Source organism: Homarus americanus, unplaced genomic scaffold, assembly GCF_018991925.1.
Source record: "Homarus americanus isolate GMGI-L3 unplaced genomic scaffold, GMGI_Hamer_2.0 scaffold41027, whole genome shotgun sequence".
NCBI lineage: Eukaryota > Metazoa > Arthropoda > Malacostraca > Decapoda > Nephropidae > Homarus > Homarus americanus.
In genome coordinates, this window is record NW_024745073.1 from 7,778,331 (window position 1) to 7,800,791 (window position 22,461).

The following is a 22,461-nucleotide window of genomic DNA, read 5'->3' on the forward strand; positions in this document are numbered from 1 at the left end:
TCTTAGTTGTGACAGCAAACCCTCAATGTGTGAGTAACAGAGGAACATGAACCTTATTTAAATGACATGACAAATTACTGTTTTCAAGTCTAATAAGTTTATATTGTATTAAATCTCACTTTCTGACCTATAAACTGTGCTCTGAAAAGCCTTTTGTTCCTGGATGTAATTTCTGGTGCATCGAGAGTTGGAATAAATCTTCACCTCCCTCCCCAAGCATGTGAGGGAAGTGCTGTAGGTAGTAGGTAGGTAGGTAAAGAGACCGAACAGGTGGATATGATAGGCCTATGACGTCAGAGTCCTAGAGGAGAATGGCTCCAAATATAATGTGGGCTCACATCTAACGAACCACAAGACTGGCAACCTCAAACATCATCACAACCTCCAAACCATCCAACCTCCACAACCTGCACAACCTCCACACCGTCGTGGGGATATAATTACCACAATCAATCAATCAATCAATCAATCATACATACATACATACATAATATACAACAAACAGTACATCATACATAAACATAAATATATACAGTACATCATGCATAACATACAACATACAGTACATCATGCATAACATACAACATATAGCATCATGCATAACATACAACATACAGTACATCATACATAACATACAACATACAGTACATCATACATAACATACAACATACAGTACATCATGCATAACATACAACATACAGTACATCATACATAACATACAAATATACAGCACATCATGCATAACATACAACATACAGTACATCATACATAACATACAACATACAGTACATCATGCATAACATACACAACACAGATGTAAATAATATACACAGTGAAGGAACATACACATTGTTTATACTGACTACTGCCTGTCATGTATCAATACCTCCCCTCACCTTCACCCCACCAAAACACCGCTCCTGAAGGTGACGTGACAACAAACCCACTGCCTGGAGGAGGAGGAACCCTCATATGCAGGGTGGATGCTGGCCGTGAGGTGGAGGATACGTAGGATAAACATGGGAACACTGTCTTCCTCCTCCTCTCAACCTGGTCCATTATATCCCGAGGGATTATGTTTGTCTGTATACAGGTGAGGGAGATGAGGGGGAGCGAACGTGTACGTCTGGCGTATAGTTAGTACAGACATATAGGGAAATGCCTGACGTATATGTGACCTCTAGTGCGAAGTGTGTGTGTGTGTGTGTGTGTGTGAGGAAGGGAAGGGAGGAGAGGGGGAGGTAGCTCACGTCATCTCCCACAAGACCCATGGCCGTGAACAACAGCTGGTGACAGGACAAAGAGTGAATTATGGCGGCAGACAGGTGAGGCGGCGCCACACTCCTTCACCTCATCTCCCACGCTTCTCACCACCTCTCATGCTACTCACATCACCTCTCACAATTCTTCACTTCACCTCACGTCACCTATCTCTACCCTTCACCTCACCTCTCACACTCCTTCACCTCATCTCTCACACTCCTTCACCTCACCTCGCATACAGTCACTCCCTGGTGCTGTCTTTTTCTTCCTTTGGTTCAGCCTCAACATCACCACCTGCTAGGACTCCCAAAGCCTCCACCACCTGCTAGGACTCCCACAGCCTCCACCACCTGCTAGGACTTCCACAGCCTCCACCACCTGCTAGGCTCCCACAGCCTCCACCACCTGCTAGGGATCACAGCCCACCACCTGCTAGGACTTCCACAGCCTCCACCACCTGCTAGACTTCACAGCCTCCACCACCTCAGGACCTCCACAGCCTCCACCACCTGCTAGACTACAGCCGCCTCCACCACCTGCTAGGACTTCCACAGCCGCCTCCACCACCTGCTAGGACTTCCACAGCCTCCACCAACCTGCTAGGATTTTCACAGCCCCACCACCTGCTAGGACCATAACCTCCACTGTCTCCAGACTTCCACTTCAATACCAATAGCTGCCAGGCCACACCACCAAATCAACTGCCAGGGCCACACCAACTGCCAGGGCCACACCACCTACCAGTCAAACGGCTCTCCAGTCAGCGACCTCATAAATTCATACGGTAACTGTTCCTTAGTCTCTGTGCTTAACCCAAGTGCTTCCTGTCACGGCGTTGTGTTGCATGGGCGCAGCTAGTGTTACATGGGCGTGGCTAGTGTTACGTGGGCGTGGCTAGTGTTACGTGGGCGTGGCCACTTGAGGGGAGGCGCAGTATACACCCTGTAGATGCTGTGATTCAGAAGGGTTTGTATTGAGAGCATTGTTCGTGGGGCGTGTCCGTGGCAGGGCAGGATGCAGGGGGTGTGTTCATGACAAGGCAAGATGCAAGGGGTATGTCCGTGGCAAGGCAAGATGCAGGGGGTATATCCGTGGCAAGGCAGGATGCAGGGGGTATACCGTGGCAAGGCAAGATGCAGGGGGGGTATATCCGTGGAAGGCAGGATGCAGGGGTATATCCGTGGCAAGGCAGGATGCAGGGGTATATCTGTGGCAAGGCAGGATGCAGGGGTATATCCGTGGCAAGCAGAGGATGCAGGGCTTACATGAAAAGAAACCGGAGAGGGAAGGAAAGGCGTACGTGATGGTGTGTTAATGGAAGGGCGTGATGCAGTTAGGGTAAGTCTGAAATACTCACACAGTTCACACGTGATTGATAAGGCGCTTCCGTGGTTGCGAATAAAGCTTGGGGCGTGTCCGTGATAATGTGGTGAAAGGAGGGGCGTGTCCGTGATGTGGTGAAAGGCGGGGGCGTGTCCGTGATGATGTGGTGAAAGGCGGGGCGTGTCCGTGATGTGGGTGAAAGGCGGGGCGTGTCCGTGATAATGTGGTGAAAGGAGGGCGTGTCCGTGAGTGTGGTGAAAGGCGGGGCGTGTCCGTGGTGATGTGGTGAAAGGAGGGGGCGTGTCCGTGATAGTGTGGTGAAAGGCGGGGTGTGTCCGTGGTGATGTGGTGAAAGGAGGGGCGTGTCCGTGATAGTGTGGTGAAAGGCGGTGTGTCCGTGGTGATGAGGTGAAAGGAGGGGCGTGTCCGTGATAGTGTGGTGAAAGGCGGGGTGTGTCCGTGTGATGAGGTGAAAGGAGGGGTGTGTCTGTGGATGTGGTGAAAGGAGGGGCGTGTCCGTGGTGATGTGGTGAAAGGAGGGCGTGTCGTTGTGATGTGGTGAAAGGAGGGGCGTGTCTGTGGTGATGTGGTGAAAGGGGGGGCGTGTCTGGTGATGTGGGTGAAAGGAGGGGCGTGTCCGTGGTGATGTGGTGAAAGGAGGGGCGTGTCCGTGGTGATGCGGTGAAAGGAGGGAGCGTGTCCGTGAGAGAGTGCATTGCAAGTATAAGTCATAACGAGCCCCAAATCGTCGGACCTGAACTTCGTATGCATGGCACTATCCTTCCTGGACGGTGTACCGGCATACGCCATTTAGCCTCGAGGTTCGTAAATTCGCTCAAAACAGATCAGTGAGCTAAGGTCCTGATTACTGAAGGGCATATTTTGGTTACAGATAAATATCATAATTACACACACACACACATATCACACACACACACACACACACACACACACACACACACACACACACACACACACAGTAATTAATTCATCTAAGAGAGACATTTGTAACCCGGGCTTACGACAGATGGCATGCAGACTTAAACCCTTCCTCATGACGACTGTTTCTGTGTTGGGGAGAGTGTTGTTAGTAACATACCACAGCACTAGCTTCACCGCATACCACAACAGCTCCCTTAACTCTCTGTGGCTCCCATTACTTAATGAACCAGACGGCCCACCAAGCCAGTCAGGTAGGTATACGGTATCTTACTTTCACGGTGCACTGACAGTAATCATAGCTGACCGAGCCTTAAATGGTGTGTGCTGAAGCTGAGAGTAATTATTTTTAAGGGGTAGGAGGGGTAGGTGAGTGAGGTGAGTCTGAGAATGATATAATGGGTTGTAGAGACATCACCACTCTTTCCATTTCAACTTGTCTTCCTCAGACCTAATCCCACCTCACACCAATCCCACCTCACACCCAATCCCACCACACTCCAATCCCACCTCACACTCCAACCCAACTCAGACTCCAACCCCACCTTATACTTTACCCCCACCTCACACTCCAACCCCACCTCACACCCCAACCCCCACCTCGTGTGTGTGTGTGTGTGTGTGTGTGTGTACAAGAAGCATCCCTAATACACCCGGATCAGACAAGACACTCAACACCACATCTCATCTCAAGTCAGGAAGCTAACTGACTCTCTATACAGGAAAACGACGACTCCCATCTTTCTTCCCCCACCCCATCCTTCCCTCCTCCCTCACCCCATCCTCCTCCTCTTCCCCCAACCCATCCTCCCCATCCTCCCACCCCACCCCACCTCTCCCCACCACACTGACACTTAACACACAATATAACAGGGAGGTTACGATAAAGTCACATGGCTGCGTCCCGTTACAGGAGTAACAATGGCTTACGGTGGGTGGGGGAGGAGGATATAACGCCTCGTGACACACTGTAACACCCACCAGCACTACCGCCCCTCCTCCATCTATCTCGGTTACACTTTTCCTTTTACATAACACGTAACAATGTCTCAATTTTTACTGCTTAAATTATGACGGAACTTATACAGTTTACATAGATCTTACAACATCCTAATTATAATACATGTAACATCGTATAAATCCCACAAAGTTAAAAATGTCCTATCTAAATCCTACAATGTTCCAAAATGTCCTATATAAATCCTACAATGTTCAAAAATTCCATATAAATCCCAATGTTCCAAAAATTCTATATAAATCCTACAATGTTCCAAAATTCTATATAAATCCTACAATGTTCCAAAAATTCCCTATATAAATCCTACAATGTTCCAAAAATGTCCCATATAAATCCTACAATGTCCCCTTCACCACTGTACCATGAGCACCTCTCAGACCCTTAACTCCACCAGCTGGGCGACGCCACACACACCTGGTCCTCCGTCACACACCGCTGGCTACAGGTTTACTCGTCTGCATTTATAAGAACCTGTCTCTTCCTTTCTCCCCCATTCTCTGATCTTCTTATTCTTATTTCTTTTCTTTCCTTTTCTCTCTATCTATCATCCACATTTACCACCAGGCTTTTGGGGGAGATCAGATCCTTTCGTTGTTGGTTGGAGTAACTTACCCCAAGAAGGTATGATATTTTAAGATAAAAGTAACCTATACATATATAGGTGTCCCAGAGTAAGTCCTACCTCCTCCAATCATAGTGTCTCAGGGAACAGAAGCAGAGAAGGAAGGGAGGGAGGGAGGGAGGGAGGGAGGGAGGGAGGAGAGGGAGGGAGGCAGAGACAGTTTCTCTGGGACACCATATTACACACTGTCACTGTCTTCACGACCTGTCAGCCAATTGCTTTATTTGCTGAGTTAATGTATTTCTTTGGTGTGTCTAGTCGCCTAATGAATATCTCTCCCATGATCTCACTGATGGAGGTTTTTATTTGGTGAGGGATGATTTATTCTTTCTTCAGTGAATGTATTACCTGTGATGATGACTCTGACACACGCACGTCCTTCTGTCACGCTCACGCTCGTCCCTCTCTCACACTCACGCCCGTTCCTCTCTCACACTCACGCTCGTCCCTTTCCTCTCACACTCACGCTCGTCCCTCTCTCACACTCACGCTCGTCCCTCTCTCACATCCTCGCACGTCCCTCTCACACTCCTCGCACGTCCTCTCTCACACTCACGCTCGTCCTTCTCACACTCACGCCTCTCCACACCACGCTCGCTCCTCTCTCACATCCACGCTCGTCCCTCTCACTCTGTCGCACGTCCCTCTCTACTTGTCGCACGTCCCTCTCTCACTCTCTGCACGTCCCTCTCACACTCTCGCACGTCCCCTCTCACACTCCGCACGACCCTCCTCACACCCACGCTCGTCCCTCTCTCACACTCTCGCACGTCCCCTCTCACACTCCACGCTCGTCCCTCTCTCACCCTCACGCTCGTCCCTCTCTCACACTCACGCTCGTCCCTCTCTCACACTCACGCTTGTCCCTCTTCACCTCGCACGTCCCTCTCTCAACTCTCTCGCACGTCCCTCCTCACACTCTCGCACGTCCCTCTCTCACACTCACGCTCGTCCCTCTCACACTCTCGCACCGTCCCTCTCACACCTCGCATCGTCCCTCTCACTCTCTCTGCACGTCCCCTCTCACACTCTCGCACGTCCCTCCTCACACTCACCCCCTCTCACATTCACGCTCGTCCCTCTCTCACTCTCTCGCACGTCCTCTCACCTCTCGCACGTCCTCTCTCACACTCACGTTCGTCCCTCTCTACACTCACGTTCGTCCCTCTCACTCTCGCACGTCCCTCTCTCACTCTCTCTCACACGTCCCTCTCTCACACCTCGCACGTCCCTCTCACACTCCACGCTCGTCCCTCTCTCACACTCGCACGTCCCCTCTCTCACACTCGCACGTCCCTCTCACACTCACGTTCGTCCCTCTCTCACTCTCTCGCACGTCCCTCTCACTCTCTCTCGCACGTCCCTTCTCACTCTCTCGCACGTCCTCTCACACCCCTCGCACGTCCCTCTCTCACACTCCCTGCACGTCCCTTCACACCTCGCAGTCTGTCCCTCTCTCACTCTCGCATCGTCCCTCTCTCACTCTCTCGCACGTCCCCTCTCTCCCACCCCTCTCGCACGTCCCCTCTCACACTCTCGCACGTCCCTTCACACCCTCACGCCTGTCCCTCTCTCACTCCAGCTCGTCCCTCTCTCACACTCCACGCTGTCCCTCTCTCACACCTCTGCCTGTCCCTCTCTCACACTCCACGCTTGTCCCTCTCACACTCCCAGCTCGTCCCTCTCTCACACTTCACGCTCGTCCCCTCACACTCGCACGTCCCCTCTCACACCTCGCACGTCCCCTCTCACACTCCCGCCTGTCCTCTCACACCACGCTCGTCCCTCTTCTCACACTTCCACGCTCGTCCCTCTCACACTCACCCCCTTCACACTCACGCTCGTCCCTTCTCTCCACTCTCGCTCGTCCTCTCTCACGCTCGTCCTTTCACACTCTCGCCGTCCCTCTCTTCACACTCTCACGCTCGTTCCTCTCTCAAGCACACTCCTACAACATTAGTTTAAACTCACCAATATTGTTTCACATAAATAACTCACTAGACGTCTTGATGCAACCTCACTCACTCTCTCTCTCTGACGTCTTGATGCAACTTCTCTGACGTCTTGATGCAATCCACTTTCTCTGACGTCTTGATGCAACTCTCTCTCTCTGACGTCTTGATGCAACTCACTCTTCTCTCTCACTGACGTCTTGATGCAACTCTCTCTCTCTGACGTCTTGATGCAACTCTCTCACTCTCTCTCACTGACGTCTTGATGCAACTCACTCTCTCTCTCTCTCTCTCTCTGACGTCTTGATGCAACTCCACTCTCGACGTCTTGATGCAACCTACTCTCTCTCTCACTGACGTCTTGATGCAACTCACTCTCTCTCTCTCTCTCTCTGACGTCTTGATGCAACCTCTCTTCTGACGTCTTGATGCAACTCTCTACTCTCTCACTGACGTCTTGATGCAACTCACTTCTCTCTTCTCTGACGTCTTGATGCAACTCTCTCTCTCTGACGTCTTGATGCAACTCTCTCTCACCTGACTTCTTGATGCAACCTCTCCCCATCCCACCTTGAGTATCTCCCATAACACACAGTTTTCACCCCGTACTTCTTACACCGACACATTTCATTCTTGACGTAACCTTCCCGCGTTCACTCACCCACATCCACTTTTTATTCTTATTCTTACGTTCACGGGCGTTGTGGGGTCACTTCTTTTGGGGAGGAGGACATTTTTGTATAAGACTCTGGCTCAGTTAACACGGTTCTTCCATTAGACTTTTTTTTGTTTTCGTGTAAGTTGTCATAAGGCTTCAACAGGTTCTCAATATCTATCTATCCTTCCTTCCTTCTTCCTTCCTTCCTTCCTTCCTTCCCTCCTCTCCTTTCCATTCCTCTGCTTCCGTCAACACTAACTTTACGTCTGACCTCATCCTTCATATCACCATCACTACCACACTCATGTCACCATCACTACCACACTCTTCATGTCACCATCACTACCACACTCTTCATGTCACCATCACTACCACACTCACTTCACCATATCTTTAGGCACCATGACCTTCTTTGTGTCAAAACTAACACGCAAACCTTTCCCCCTATTATCATCCCCCCATCCCTCCCCCCTCTTTCTCCTCCCTCTCCTCCCCTCCGTCAACCCCCTCTCTCCATCCCTTCTCCCTCCCTCCGTCACAACCCACATCTAAGCCCCTCCCCCTGCAGCCTCCTCACCCACTCCCCACACACCTTTCTCCCCCTCCTCACAAAGGCACAATCATTTCTGCACCAATGTTCCGGCACACACCCCTCCCTCCTTCCCCTCTCTCTCTCTTGTTCCTTCCATCACTCATACTCCTGCCCTTTTTTCTTCCTTCTATACTCCCTCCCTTCCATCCTGCCCTCCCTAAATTCATCCATTCATTCCACTGCCTCTCTTCTTCCCTCCCCATCCTAAAACCTCCTCACTGTTACCCCATCCGTTTATATTTTCTCCTTCCCCTCCCTCCCTCCCTCCCTCTTCTACTCTCCCCCTCCCACTAGTTACCTTTCCCTCTACCTTCTTTCCCTCCCTCTCTCGGCCAACTAAGACGATAGTAACTGGTGAGTTGCCCGGTCATTCCTACCATCACCAGCAGTGTTTTTCTTTCCATCCCATAGTACACACACACACACACACACACACACACACACACACACACACACACACACACACACACACACACAGTGATTTGTCTGATGTTAACGATCAATAAATAAAAGTATTAGTTTTGTTCTCACTCACAACTGCTTACACTGTTGAAATTGATCTTTTAACCACATCATTATTTGAACTCCACGTCATCCTCCCAGGTAGTAGTTTGTTATTGTAGCTGTCTGTGTACTATATATATTACGAAGCCAGTGTATGACGTCACCATTGGAAGATCAAGCTGCATCCTTGTGTATGGAAGCTTAGTATATCAGTGTGCTGGATCCCTACTGCCCCTTACAGGCCGTCAGGTGTAAGGAGTCCACTCTCCCTTTCCATTCACTGTTGAGGAAGCAATACAGGGTCCCGACCAGCAGTGGAGGCAGCGAGGGTAGCGCCTGTCATCCCCTCACCTAAGGTCTACTACACCAAGTTGTTATTCATCTTGAGGAGAGTTTCCCGCCAACTACACACACCTAGTGCGGCGGTCGTTGCCCTTCCTGTGTCCACGCGGATAACTCTTGTGTTTCCCGCCAACCACGTACTGTAGACGAGACGTGTTTTCCGCCATCACGGAGACTGGTTACAAAATGAGGTCTTTCTTGTCAACCACTCCGAGTAAGTCAGCGATATTCTTCCCACCTATAATAAAGACTGAAATGGTAGAAATTTCCCGCCAACCAAACAAACTGTAATGATGTTTTTCCCCGTCAACAATGCAGTCTAGTTCAAGAGGCCGTGTTTCCCGCCCATCACGCACACATGCAGTACGCTGACCGTCTGTCCTTTCCGCCCACCACACTAAACGTCGTCTTTCCCGCCAACCAAAGAGTCTTGTTCTTGTCTGACGCTCTCTCCCGCCAGCCACACTCACACAAAAACGGGCTTGTCCTTCCTGTCAACTACTCAGAAATTGCACCATCATGTACCTGGTTGAGTGTATCATCCGAGATTGTCTTCCTTAAGACAAAAAAAAACAAGTGAAAGTGAACGTACATGACAAGTCTCGTTTTCTTCGGATGACGTCATGGGGTTCCGCTTGAGCTGCGACTTGGACTTCCTCTCCTCCGTGACCATGACTTTACCAATGACAACTTTATCCCTCGCTTGTCAACACCACCACCCTGCTGCGTCATCAACAACAATAAATCAGAACCTATTTTGATCTATATTAAGTACTAGTCTTGATAAATAAACACGGCAGGATACAGAATCGTCACCCACGTCATCGCCCTCGTCTACTTCAGTCGGTTCTTCGTCAGCAGATCTACAAGTACCTGATTTAATGGTCCAGAATCTCAAATACATCAACCTACACCAGAAAAAGGACCATACATATCACTGATGCCTCACACATGTCTTAGCGAGTGCTCTTGAAAGTGAACTAGAGCGGCCCTCGCCTACAGTGAATCTGAAAGTGAATCTTGCGTACAGACGCGTTTGGTGAATCTTAAAACTCGTACTGCGCCTCGCTGTACTAACCATAAGCGATTCTGGAGCCTGATTGGTGGTGATGATGCACAGGTCAACCAATCATAAAGTATTCTGTACGACGGACCGCAACCTGGCTAAGCTGAAGAAATTTTCAACTAAGCAGCCAAACAGTTGATTATTTTGCCCGCTAGACGTTCAAAATTTAAACTCTTAAATATCAACTATATACTCAACATGTCTGTTGATTGAGAAATACACGACGAAGGACGTATACTCCTTATTATTACCCCTTCCCTGACAACCACCACCCATCACACAACTGACAACCACAAGGTATACTCAAGTACACTCTCAAAGTACACTCACGTTACCACACACAACCAAGCTTACAGGGCGAGTGAGAGTTAATTTTCCACTCTCTCACAATACACCATCCTCTGTGGCTGGGTGTGAGGCAGTCAAACCAGCCAGGGAGGTTACATACAGTCAGTACATGTTCCGACCCACCACTATATAGGAGTCAGTGAACCCATCACAGAGTCGGGTAGTGTCACGACAAACACCCAGCTGGTGGAGGGACCGTGGGGGGCTCTGTGTGTGTGTGTGTGTTATTATATAATCTATGATAATCCCTTAACAATAACTATTCTTATATATAAAGTTGTTTTAAGGAATAAACGAGTCTTAGAAAACTTGTGTTCACGTCATGTTTATTTTTTTTCCTTTTTGTACTGAATTTAGACTGAAATATAATTTGTCTTGTTGATTTTATTTTAGTTTTTGGCAACTGTTATTCAATTAACCATCTACTATTATTTAGTAGTAGTAGTATTTACGCGCGCACACACACACACACACACACACACACACACACACACACACACACACACACACACACACACACACACACACACTGGAGAGATAAGACGACAAGTACATAAAGTTTCATTTCCCACAGGAGCAACACCAACAATCAACACACTGCAACCTGCTCAGCTAGGTTGTGCGCGCGCACACACACACACACACACGAGGACTCAACACTAGGGCGAGTTGTAATACTATTAGGTATGAAAAACATCCATTGCACGCTTAACTATATTCCTGCCTTATTTACACACGATATATGCTGAACCAAATATAAACTTAAGTGTACGACGGTTTTACTAGTGTGGCCACCAAGAAATACTCGGGGAGTGACAATTGACTCGACCAACTCATAGTGAGATAATGGTATGATCGCCTGGAGACGCGTGTTATAGCTGCAAACTTGTGGTAACCTCCTGCAGCAGTGACAGAAGGAGGCGCTGTTACAAGAGCCTCTCCGGTTCCACCGTCAAATCTGGTTCAGGAGACGCAAGTGTTCTAAAGTGACGTTAAAAAAATCGGTCAGCAGGATGCATGACACGAGAGATAAGGAAGTTGGACATGAGGCAGTGTCGAGGGGCCATTAGTGCATGACCTTGAGAACCTGCTTGTCGCCCCTCCCTGCCCCCCTCTATTCGTCCCCCTAAACATCGTCATGTGTGTGCTGGGCGGGCTCTAGCACCCCACACACGGCCCCACGCTGCCCAAACTGGCTTGGATGGGTAGAGCCCCGGGGTGACGCGAGACAAAACCTGGCAGTGCTGGGGCGGCAGCTGGCCAGGTGCCGCGCGGCCTTGCTGCCACTCCTCCACACTACACGTAAACAAATGGCCTCATTTCTTACGTTCTAGACGAGCACAATCATCACCCTCCACGCCACTTTCACACACTGTGTTACAGTCATAATAAATGTTCATTTTACCACCACAAACCAGAGTTGTTATCCGTCATACTAAAATTATCTTAGTGTTGAGTAAACACACAAAACCCGCTGTGACCTTGTGTGTCAGGCTGGTCCAGCTGGGCCTCACCTCAACATTCTTGAGCACCCACTAGTGTAGCGCCGCGGCGGCGTACTCAACCTTATGCCTGGCGGAAGGAACTTTAACCCAGCAGCTAAACTCACGGCCATCATATAACACAAACACTAAGCCAAGCATTCACTATTTTCTCAAATCTACATGAATTTTGACATAATTGGTCGCCCAAATCCAGGGCGGCCGCGCCACGCCCACGGGGACGTCCGCCAGCTATACTGAGTCATCGTCGCCACCTTTCTGCCTAGCACCCGGTGGCACACATCCTTCTCTGGCGAGGGTGTGTGATAGACAGCCTCTACCACACCTCTCTCTCCCTAGCTACAGTGCATACTACTACACTTACCTACTCACTGTGTGTGTGTGTGTGTGTGTGCCTTCTGACACCACCTTATAATAGCTATACCCACACACACACGGTGAAATTGTTTTTGCTACGATTTCTTTCTTACTCTTGCTATTTTTTTTCTCAACAATTACAAACAATTGCTTGTCATTCCCACGTGTCAGCGCCGCCCTGAAACATAGTCAACGAGTCTCCCCCCCCTCCTCCTTTGCTTTCTATATCTCCCCAAAACTTAAATTATCACCCAATTTAAACCAATTTTTATCACTCAGAAAAACCCTTCTATACAACTCGAAATTCTAATGAACACGAAGTAACTCTTCCTATTTACACTACCCGGTATTTCGGTAACAAACATCTCTGACTGATCCAATTTAGCTAATACTTTCTCTACCACCAAATATTTCAGAAAGTTCGTGGGATTTTTCGTGCAGTGTGTTGGACATTTTCTCACTCACATATATATATGGAGAGAGAGAGAGAGAGAGAGAGATAATGGTGCTACGTGTACTGGCTGGCTCAGATAGATGAACACTCGCCACCCTCTCCTCTGCACCTCACACTCACTAACACCCCCACCCCTCCTTCCTCACTAACCACCCCCCCCCTCCCTTCTTCCTCACCATCTTGTTTCCTTCTCCTCCTCCTTTTCTCTCACCAACCTCTCTCCCTTCCCCCCCTCTCTCATCACTCACTCAACCTTCATTACGATCCCTTTCATACCTCCCTCCCTCACCATCTTCCTCCCTCTCTCTCTCTCTCCCTCACCATCTTCCTCCCTCTCTCCCCCCTCACTATCTTCCTCCCTCCCTTCCTTCTTTCTTTCCTCACCACCGTCTCTTCATCCACCCTCCCTTCCCACCAACACACCCTACCGCCCCATGCCAACTTGCTGACTCACCCTGGGCATACCGAGAGTTGCTTAGGTTCAAGAATATTACGCCACGGAGCACACTGCCTCGGTATCTCATCCAGGTAACAACCCTACACCACCACTGCCACTAAATCAACCACCCAAAATAGAGTTAACCCTTTCTACCTTTTTTCCGCACATTTTTTTTGTTTTACCTTTTTATTCCAATACAACTTTTAACTTGATATAGCTTTACCTGTTTGTTTATGGGATATTTTGACCCCCTATGTGAGGTAACAAATATCTCTCAAGAAGTCTTTCACTATTAGATGAAGTTTGCTAGATGGGAGAATGCATTGTTTTTATCCCAGCCAGATCTAATTAAGTTGTCTCTCTTCTCTGGTATATATCTCGACCTGATTTTCCTCTTACAGCTGTCATTCTGAACACCACATCTATATGCTCCCCACACCTGCCATTCTGAACACCACATCTATATGCTCCCCACATTTGCCATTCTGAACACCACATCTATATGCTCCCCACATTTGCCATTCTGAACACCACATCTATATGCTCTCCCACCTGCCATTCCTGAACACACCACATCTATATGCTCCCCCTGCCATTCTGAACACCACAAACCCTATATGTCCCCACACCTGCCATTCTGAACACCACAAACTCTATATATACATTTGCCATTCTGAATTCCACATCTATATGTCACACTGCCATTCTGGACACCTAGGCCCTATATGCTCCCCATTTGCCGTTGAACACCACAAACTCTATGTGTCCCCACATTTGCCATTCTAGACACCACGTCTATGTATACATTTTGCCATTCTGGACACCATCTATATGTCCCCACATTTGCCATTTCTGAATGCCATCCTATATGCTCCCCACACCACCTGCATTCTGAACACCACAAACCCTATATAGACATCCCCACACCTGCCATTTCTGGTTACCACAAACCTATATGCTCCCCACACCTGCCATTCTGAACACCCTAAACCCTATAATGCTCCCCACCTGCATTCTGAACACACAAACCCTATGGCTCCCCACACTGCCATTCTGAACACCTAAACCTATGCTCCCCCCACACTGCCATTCTGAACACCACAAACCCTATAGGCTCCCCACACCTGCCATTCTGAACACCACAAACCCTATATGCTCCCCACACCTGCCATTCTGAACACCACAAACCCTATATGCTCCCCACACCTGCCATTCTGAACACCACAAACCCTATATGCTCCCCACACCTGCCATTCTGAACACCACAAACCTTTACAAAGACAAACAACCACTTAGCAGACAACCTCAGTTCACTAAGACTATACAAATCAGCGGGAGCGAAAAAAAAAGAAGTTCTTCACTAATTTTTCACCATTCAACAACTCTTTAGGAAACTTCAACCTCCTGGGTGTATTAGTCTCCTTCAGCTACGACTCACAACACTCCGGGGAAGAATGTTAACAGAGAACACAATGACTAAATGTTTGGTTTAATATTGTTAATTATTTTCACGTTCTTACTTAGTCTGCTGTTTCTTTATAGACTTGAATGTTAAGTGGGTGATTTGCTGCTTGTGGTTGGTGTGATTTTACATATAAAAAACAAAACACACACGTCTTAAACTACAAATATAGCAGCACAAGTGAAGAGCTCATGTACAGATCTACACAGTGCATACTAGTATATCATCACGACCACCATCGTCTGCCTATATACAGAGTACACAGTGAGGGTCCAGAGCGTCACTCAGGCGGCGGTGATGAGTGACGCAGAAGCTGACGTAGGCACACCACAACATCCTGGTCGTGGCTCCTCCACCCCCCACCCCCCTCTCTCTCTCCTGGTCCCCACGAGATACAAAGTTCTCCCCACTACCGTCTATGAATACCCCCCCCATAAACATGCCCCCGCCCTGCGATTATAGAATGACAACAACAAAGCCTTATTAAGGATTTTTAAAAGCTGTTTACCGTAATAACTCTGGCAGCTAAACCACGTAAACCAAACAAAATGTATAAACTCCCTTAAAATAATACGTACGGTATCGGTGTACCTTACCCCCTTTTCGTAGCCCCAAGGGAGCTGTCCTTACAAGGCCTAATTTGGGGCTGTTGCAACCAGTGCGTGGGAGGGCTGTTGCAACCAGTGCGTGGGAGCCCCGTGTGGGACCGGTCGCCTTATCTGGACTAGTCGGCCAGCCAGCCCCGCCCGCCCCAACCTACCTGTAGGAATGGGGCACCTCTTACATACTAGTATGTGTAGGGTATCCCATACTAGGTAGTCTCCCGCTTGGGTAACCCTTATTAGTTAGGCTCACGTGTTGGATGTCCTCGATTATCTAGGCTGTACGTGGAGGCTAGCTAGGCTCCTCCCCCTTAACATATAACTATTCTGATAAGTAAGGTGGCTCACAGTAGGTTACAGGCAGTCTGACGCTGGGGTCCGTAGCCCTCACTAGCTAGGATAGTCCTCATTAACTAAGAGATGGGACGTATGGCAGCCTATATTAAGTACCTGATATCTGGGACAATCCTTAAGGAGGATGTCGTACTTTAAAAGTTTTTACTCTTGTAGTAATTTTCCGACCAACTTTTGAACAGAACCGAATATCATAAAAAAAAGGGCAGTTTCAGCTTCTCTAGACTTTCTGAGTAATATCAGCTTTGAATGGTGAAAATCGGTCCATAAACAATAAAGTAGATGCGTACTGTAATTTGTTTTGGGAAAATATTTTTTTCAGTACAGATGATGAGGTACAACGTTCTCACTTTGATAATTAGAAAAAGAGAAAATACTTTTCCTTCTATGGGGTGATAAAAGTTATCTCATATCTGTTATTCTATGGCACTTTCTCACCACAGGCAAGTACGCGACCCGCCTGGCGCACGACAATCACACAATAAAATGATCCAGGTATATGCTGATAACCACAAGGAAAAAATAAAACACGAAGTTCCCAAGCGTTTTCGTGTAATTCACATCTTCAGGGGTGAGTACAGTCTGTACTCACCCCTGAAGATGTGAATTACACGAAAGAGCTTGGGAACTTGGAGTTTTTCCCTTGTGGTTATCAATATATATATATATATATATATATATATATATATACAAGTAAATGCTAATAGGTGCGTGATTTATCAACATATATATATATATATATATATATATATATATATATATATATATATATATATATATATATATATATATATATATATATATATATAATATGTAATAGCTAATAATAATAATAATATTTGCTATAAATATCGATCGAGAAGGTCCCTTAAACTCAGCCCAACCTTAATCTAACCTCACTCAGGCTATTTTAAAATATGTATATATATCCTACGACTTTTTTCCAGCCTAAACTGCAACTTTCTGACTTTTTCCTGCTACACTTTTTCCCGGTCACCGTTCTGATTGATGGTCATACAGCAGACGGCCGCTTGAGGAATTCTTCACCAAGTACAAGACCTTAAGAGAGTCCCAACTTGTGTTTGTCACAGTGTGAGCTTAGGGTGGGACTCATTTTTTTGGCTTGGCTTGGCTTGGCTTGGCTTGGCTAGGTTAATGGAACGTAGTATAGAGGTAATCAGCTACACCTTAACACTGACGGTAAACAAACAATGAATGAGCAAGAAAAGACTGAGTGGAGGTAATGTGATCCATCCTTGGCAGGTCCTGGGCAGGCTGGTGGTTGAGACCTTGTGGAGCTTCACGTGGGAGTCGTGTGGGAGGGTCAAACTGCCAGCCCCTTAATGTCCTGACACACTCCCACACATACTACAACGTCAAACTCCCACACACACATCCTCCCACACTCCCAGTCTACATACCAGGATCTCCCATACTAACTCCCTACCTCCTATAGGCTATCATGCCACTCTCCACCTATAGGTTATCAAGCTACTCCCCCACTTATAGGCTTCCATGCCACTCCCCACCTCCTATAGGCTATCATGTCACTCTTCACCTCCTATAGGCTATCATACCACCTCCTATAAGCTATCATGCCACTCCCCACCTCCTATAGGCTATCATGCCACATCCCCCCCCCCTCACAGGTGCTAACGCTGGGGTAGGTTCTCAGTGCTGTGTAAGCCGTGGGTAAAAAGGTTAAAAAAATGACAGGATATCCACCATGAGAGTTTAGGGGAAGTCCCGTGTAAAAATTGCCACGACGACGTTGAAAAAAACAAAAATCTAATTTTCTACCTTTAAGACTTAATGAGGAAAGCATGGATGAGGCAGGTGGATGAGTAAAGGATGGGCGAGGCAGGTGGATGAGTAAAGAATGGGTAAGGCCGGTGGATGGGTGGGTGGGTGGGTGAGATGATGGGGTTTAAGTTTTGGATGAGTGAGGCAAATGGGTGAGGTGAAGGGGGTTGAGTAAAGGATGAGTAAGGCAGGTGGGTGAAGCAGGTGTTAGATGACAGGTATTGTGGGAGGATCCTAGTGACCTGACACACTAAAACTATCATCTATCTCATCCGCCCCGAGTTTCATCATCCAGTCAAAGGCACTTGTGTTGAGACCTACAGTACTGATGTTCTGGTCTACAATAATACAAACCTCAGCTGCTGTTATGATCAATAATACTGTAAACTTCAGCTGTATGTTTATAGTACTCTGAACTTCCACTATTATCGTGGTTAACATGCGTGTACACCACAGTCGATGTCGTGGCTTATAGACAATATATACAGTATCGTAAATAGTAGGTGATGGTGGGGGGGGGGAGCAACATAGACTTCAGCTAGTGTCTTCAGAATAGCACAACTTCAGTCAGCAGCACGTGAAAAACACTTATGAGCTTTAAGATGGAGGGGAGTTTTCTTTTTTTTTTATCGGTCTCTAGTGAGTTGATGAAGATAATTGTAGGTTGGCAGGACGAGCTGGGTCACACGGCCAGCGAAACTCCTGTACTAGTTCACACTAAGATAAGTTTCTCCTCGATCACACACACACACACACACACCTCTGGCAGTCGTAAACACCTGTACGTGTTCACAACATACCAACATTTACTTCATACCACCGATAATATTTGTTGCATACCACACAAGGTTATAAGATAGGTGGCGTGCCAAACGTTGTACAAAACGACGCTACATACACGAGGCGCGGTATGCATTGATAATGGGCTGCTGCTGCCAGCAGTACCCAGGATGCAGGTGACTATCACGTATACATGTATGTGTGTGTGGGGGAGGGAGATTCAGTTAATGACCACCATGTATTTATGTATGGTTCAGCTCAGTTATCATGTATACATGTTTGAGTACCCCGGTAGTTCTATTGACAGTCAACGTGTATACATATATGCGTAGTTCAGTTGAGTCACAGCAATACGTGCGCTTGATCCAGGTGAGTCATCACTCATTAGGTGTGCATGGTGTAGTGTGGTCATCATGTATTCACACGTGCGAGAGGTGAACACATTCATTTCTAGACATGTAGACACACACGTGTGGTCCAGAATAATAAACATACACCTGGCACAGATGAGACAGTACACACACACACAGCTCAATTTACAATCTCTACTAAAATATTATCTACAGTACATCTGAGCACACGTGTGAAATCTATACCTACATACAGGCACTCCCAGGTGGTGCTCGGGGTGTAGCCGCGGGGGCCTGACACCCAACACCTGGGAGCGAGGAGCCGCCACCACCAACTCAGATTACAACAACTGGTTACGTTGAAATCACCGCCACCGCCGCCACCACCACCACGGTGAGCTTGTGGTGATACCTTGTTTGTGTCGGTGTGTTCGGGGAGACCAACCTGTTTATGGTGTGTTGGGCTGACTGGTTACGTATCTACCCCAGCTTACACCAAACTCTCGCCTTGTCTACCAGGCATTTTAGGATAGTCAAGACGGGAAAGAACAGAAAACGCAAGACTGACCAAGAGCGGGTCATTGGAAGGGAAATCAAACTTGAAAACCTGTTTAAGTACTGTATACTGTATGTACCATTACCGGACAAGAGTCGCCAGTATGGCTCCAGCCATTATAAACATAGGAATTGGGTTAAAATACTCGTGGATCAGTCTTATGAAGAATATATATAATCTGACCTTAATAATGTAGTTTGCCAACTACGGTAACATTTTGTCCGTTCTGTATTACGAAAAGATTCATTTAACAAAACTCTTAGATATTATGAATGCTGTGGTGTACAATTTCACATGAAGTTACATTTCATTGAAGTATACAGAGAGAATTGGAAAATTTCGCAGAACAACTGTTATTTAAAAGCAATCAATCAAAACGTTCAATATCAGCTTAGTGTGTGCGTCTAGCTCTATGAGTGTTGATCAGCGTGACGATTCTTTTTTTATTATTCTACTCACAACTAACATTCCTGTTAAACCAAACATCTTAAAACGTTGGCTTCGTTAATGAACAAGTAGTCTTAACCTACAAAACATCGTCAATTTCTGCCAGAGAAAAAAACGCTGCGCTGAATATCAAATCTGTCGACATTCACGGGTCACTGATCTGCGTAGATAACAAAAACGTGTGGCTGCTGTCTGCTTTTACCTTTACCTTCTACGCTTATATGAATCCTAATTTGTAAGGTATCAGTTTATAGACCCCAAAACAAATGCATCACCTTAAACCTAACAGCTTGTCGTCACAACCGATTCTCAGACGTCAGGGCACTAGGGAAGATATTCATATCCTGTCTCATCCTGTTTGAGATATTGAGACAAAAAGTCGACGACGCTGGTGTGTGGCACAAGTAATACATAAATTGATAGTTTGTCCTTTCTGCCAACTGTCCCCTTGCTTTTATGAAATACAGTAAATAATAATAGATCGGTAGTCTAGATTCTAGAACATAGGAAAATACACATATAATATCCTGTTACTCCTGTACAATAATGCCCATATTGAAATACACACCTGTTCGTAAACTCAGTCTATATCCCGTACGTACAGTCACCCCAAAAAAAGTCCTGTCGCGAACCTTGAACCCCGAGATTCAGACTCTTGAATCCGAAGCATTTATGGACAGAATAATGTATCAGTGTCTATTGCTTCGGGTTCACGAGTCTGAATCTCGGGGTTCGTGGTTCGCGACAGGACTTTTTTGGGTGACTGTACCTATCTTAACCTAAATGTCCTTGTATAACCTAACAATGACGTCAAGCAAGTATAGTACCGTTACATAGTATATATAGATTGCACAAACACCAATGAGGCTATGATACTCACCAGTTAATAAAAATGTACACTTTGAAATACAAAACCACCAGCTCATTTGTTTTGTAATGTGTTCTCTCCATGTGTCAACAATGAGACGGAAATGTGTATTACACAACTTTACTGAACGTTAATTAAACAATCATCGCATGTGCATATTAAAAACAATCTTTTATACATCTTAGTAACACGCTGGAGAGGGCCATCGTCATTTCTAAGTTATACTGACTCTGGTGTGGGTGAGGTGGCTTCCACCTTCACATAAACAATAAACAGAACCATATCAGTAGGAGTCCTGTGGGAGCTGGCCCGCGGTTACCACATCCTGCACAATAATTATGGTGACGAACAAATCACACGACACTGAAGAATAACAAGTAGAGTATTGAATTTGTGTTAATGTACTTAGCTGCTTCAACAGTTAATGTGTTCAGCATTGCTCATTAAATCAAGACTACGATTCAACAGTAGACAACATTTAGAAGAAAAAAATAAGAGACGAGACTCTTGTTTTATGTGCATATTTTATGAGCTTGGTACACAAGGGTAGCTACAGCGACTTTGAATAATAGATAATTTGTGTAAATATCACTCGAGATTGATAATGGGCATGCGAAATGTCTAGATACATGAGGATCGAATGAATTCCCGGTGGAATATATATATATATATATATATGTAGATTTTAATGAGTTATAACTCTCCTTATAATGAGTATTAACAGGGTTCTTGAGTTGTAGTGGCGAAAAAGAACTGCACAAGCAAATGTGAGTGAAAATCTAAGGTTAAATTAGTATGAGGGCACATCTTTAATTAAGGATGAGTCAACGTGAGTGCTCACCTTCGACATTAGGCCAGTATGAGAGCGCAACTTCGAGGTTAAGCCAGTTGGCAGCACACCTTAAAGGTGATGCCAATTTAAAGGTGTACCTTCAGGGCTAGACCAATGAGGGAGCACCTTCAAGGTTAAGCCAGTATGAGAGCGCTCTTTCAAGGTTAAGTCAGTGTGAGGAAGCAAGCAAATTATAATGCAAAAACCCTACTTACCGATATTGACGAGCTTGATGCCATCGTCTGCTATGGCGTTGAGGGCGGTGGTCACGTTCTCGAGCGCCTGGTGCTGGTTCAACACCCGCTTCACCTTCCGGAGGCGTCGTTTCTGTAGCACCTCCACCAGGGTGACGAGGGCCAGGCCGTCGTGCAGGTCCTCGGACAGGTCCTCCACCCTGATGCCCGTGTCTCTCAGCTGCACGTTCACCCAGTTCCTGAAGGTGTGATGCTGGATCTCGACCCACATGTCCTCTTGGTCTTTTATCCTCATGCCCTTGGCGGCATGTCCCTCGGCACTCCTGGCCAGCAGCCCCGCGTGGCTCATCCTAAACTGCTCCTCGTCATCCATGTTGTCGGACATCTTGATGAACGACTTGTTGGTGGCTACACTACGTCAACTCTGGTCACTTGGTCGCTGCCTTAACCACTTGCTGTGGTTTGGGTGTATTTACACGTTGCACAACACAACACTCAAGTTTGTTGAATGTCTTCCATTTCTTCTTGCACAATACTTTTATCGCAATTCATGTTCGAGTAACAGTTTCTTCCCTTGAGCACTTTGGTTGCCACACCCCCAGAATCCTATTTATCCTTTAATACATTCACTCCTATAATCCATGGACTGTGCCGGTTAATGTAGTGACTAGGTTAATTATTTGATAATATCGTTACTCCCCATTGCATTTCTGTGTGTCACTTCTAGATGGTGGGAGTATGTCAACCCACCGTTCTATTATTTGGGTAGGATTATAGAGGTATGTGGAGAGCGCGCCTCCCCGACCTTCCCTGTGGGCTCACCCGCCTCGTACT

The 22,461-nt window shown here is 46.9% G+C and overlaps 1 protein-coding gene across 4 annotated transcripts in view; it reads right to left on the reverse strand.

Moving 5' to 3' along the window:
- Positions 1-22,461, reverse strand: part of LOC121878477 (filamin-A-like) — a 123,030-nt gene extending 100,569 nt beyond the window's left edge. For all 4 annotated transcript variants that reach the window (XM_042384723.1, XM_042384721.1, XM_042384722.1 and 1 more), the window contains exon 1: positions 21,649-22,461. In XM_042384723.1, the coding sequence (XP_042240657.1) occupies positions 21,649-22,012 (364 nt within the window). In that variant the 5' untranslated portion in view covers positions 22,013-22,461. The remainder of the gene's footprint in view (positions 1-21,648) is intronic.